Source organism: Notamacropus eugenii, chromosome 5 (genome assembly GCF_028372415.1).
Source record: "Notamacropus eugenii isolate mMacEug1 chromosome 5, mMacEug1.pri_v2, whole genome shotgun sequence".
NCBI classification, from domain to species: domain Eukaryota; kingdom Metazoa; phylum Chordata; class Mammalia; order Diprotodontia; family Macropodidae; genus Notamacropus; species Notamacropus eugenii.
The window spans coordinates 2,980,412-2,982,323 of NC_092876.1; the positions used below are offsets into that span (position 1 = coordinate 2,980,412).

Below are 1,912 nucleotides of genomic sequence, written 5' to 3' on the forward strand. Positions count from 1 at the left end.
CTCCAGAATGGTTGGATAAGCTCACAGCTCTACCAACAATGAATTAGTGTTGCAGCTCTCCACATGTTCGCCAAAATTTATCATTGTTCTGTTTTGTCATGTTAGCCAATCTGATAGGTGTGATGTGGTAGCTCAGAGTTGTTTTGATTTGCATCCATCTAATCAATAGTGACAGAGCATTTTTTCATATGACTATGGATAGCTTTAATTTCTTCCTTTGAAAACTGCCTCTTCATATGCTAATAAAAGAAAATTTAACAGAAAAGGCATGGAAATGGTAAATAAAGTGTGTGAGAGAAACACAAAGCAATCCACTTTTGATGATTGCAGGAGGAAGAACATTCTATGATGACAGAAGGTAAATCTGAGGTGACAGAAGATTTTCTATTTGAGATAGCCAAGAGGAACCACGTGCGCCTAGTGATCCCAAGCCTCCATTCAGGGCCATCTGTCCTCTACACTTAGGGGTAGAAAAGGTTACTGTGTCCTACAACCAAAATCCAGGATTGTTTTGATTCATTTTCTATGGAGAGTGTCAGGTCAGTCGGTGGCTTTACCAGAAAGATTCATTCAGGAGAACTACCCATGGAGATTACTTGAAAACCCTATAATTTCTTCTAAGAACAGACATTGGGCTTCCACCAGGCAGCACAGCACAACCTGGGGATTTTGATACCTCTGTGCATCAGCAAAAAGGGACTGATGGTTGGGAAACACAATGCAATAAATGTAGTCACATTGATCACCCAAGAACCAGAATGAATCACACAGACTTTATACAGAATAAAGCCACAACTGATGCAGTAAGCAGAAACAAAGTTGCCCACTAGCAACAGGATAGTTTGGGTGGCCTCAATCTCTGGACATGTCTTTGAGGAAAGAGTGATGCTGTGAATATACTTGACCCGCTGGTGATGTCGGTGCAGGAGGAACACCATGTAACAACTGTTGCAGACCATGCATCCTACACACAAGATGTCTCGAAGGGAGGGCAGAATGACAATCTCCATAAATTCTTTTTCCCAGTAGCAATAAAGGAGATTAATTCCCCTTGTGTGGGTACTGTTTCTGCTTCTTGATCCTGATATATATATTGGCACATGTATTTCTAAGATCATATTGATTACACAACAGAGGAGACATGAGGGGTGGGTGAACTTCAGAATCCTGAATTTCAGCTTGGCCAGCCTAGAGTTGTTGGGACTGATGGTGACTGCCTGAAATGTGCTCAGGAGACAGGTGGTACATATGGAAAGGCCCCGACTGACTCGTTGAAGATAAAATAAAATTTTACATGCAGTAATGCCCAGAAAATATCCAGTCCTGAAATATGATATTAGTAATGGGCATCCCTGGGAAAGAAGCACTATGGTGTTGGACAAAGTAAGTTGTGTGAGAATGGAGTCCATGGGCATCCACCTGTGACTGCTGAACAAAGTGAAGATATAAAACCAGAGGAAGATGGAGTTCCCTAGGACCCCAACTCCAGTCTGAGAAAGGAAGATAATTCGTAGAACAGTGTCATGTAGATACATACTCTTGGAATATTGTGGAGAAATGTAGGTATAGTCAGAGATACCTTGGGGAAAAAAACAACAAAGAACATTCAAGAACTTTTCTTGATCAATTAACTTCTGTCCCATGACTCAGTAGTACCTACTTGCCAAATGTGTCTTCAGAATCTCCTAGGGAAGTACATAACACATTCTCATGCACACACACACAGGCATCCACAGAAGCAACCTCTTCTCAAACATACAGTTGCATATACATGTACATTTCTGGGCATATATCCCATTTTCCTCTGCCCAAATATCATTCATGGACTTCAAAGATAATCCATTTGTCACACTGACTCTTACTTACGAAATGATCTATAACTGGGCTTCCAAACAAAGCTGGGGCCTTTTGG

The 1,912-nt window shown here is 41.3% G+C and overlaps 1 protein-coding gene across 1 annotated transcript; it reads right to left on the reverse strand.

The window, feature by feature from the left end:
- Window positions 1-617: 617 nt before the first annotated feature.
- LOC140508476 (vomeronasal type-1 receptor 4-like) lies at window positions 618-1,535 on the reverse strand. The gene has a single exon (XM_072616443.1). It carries the CDS (start codon window positions 1,533-1,535, stop codon window positions 618-620), a length of 918 nt encoding a protein of 305 aa, XP_072472544.1.
- Window positions 1,536-1,912: the final 377 nt, after the last annotated feature.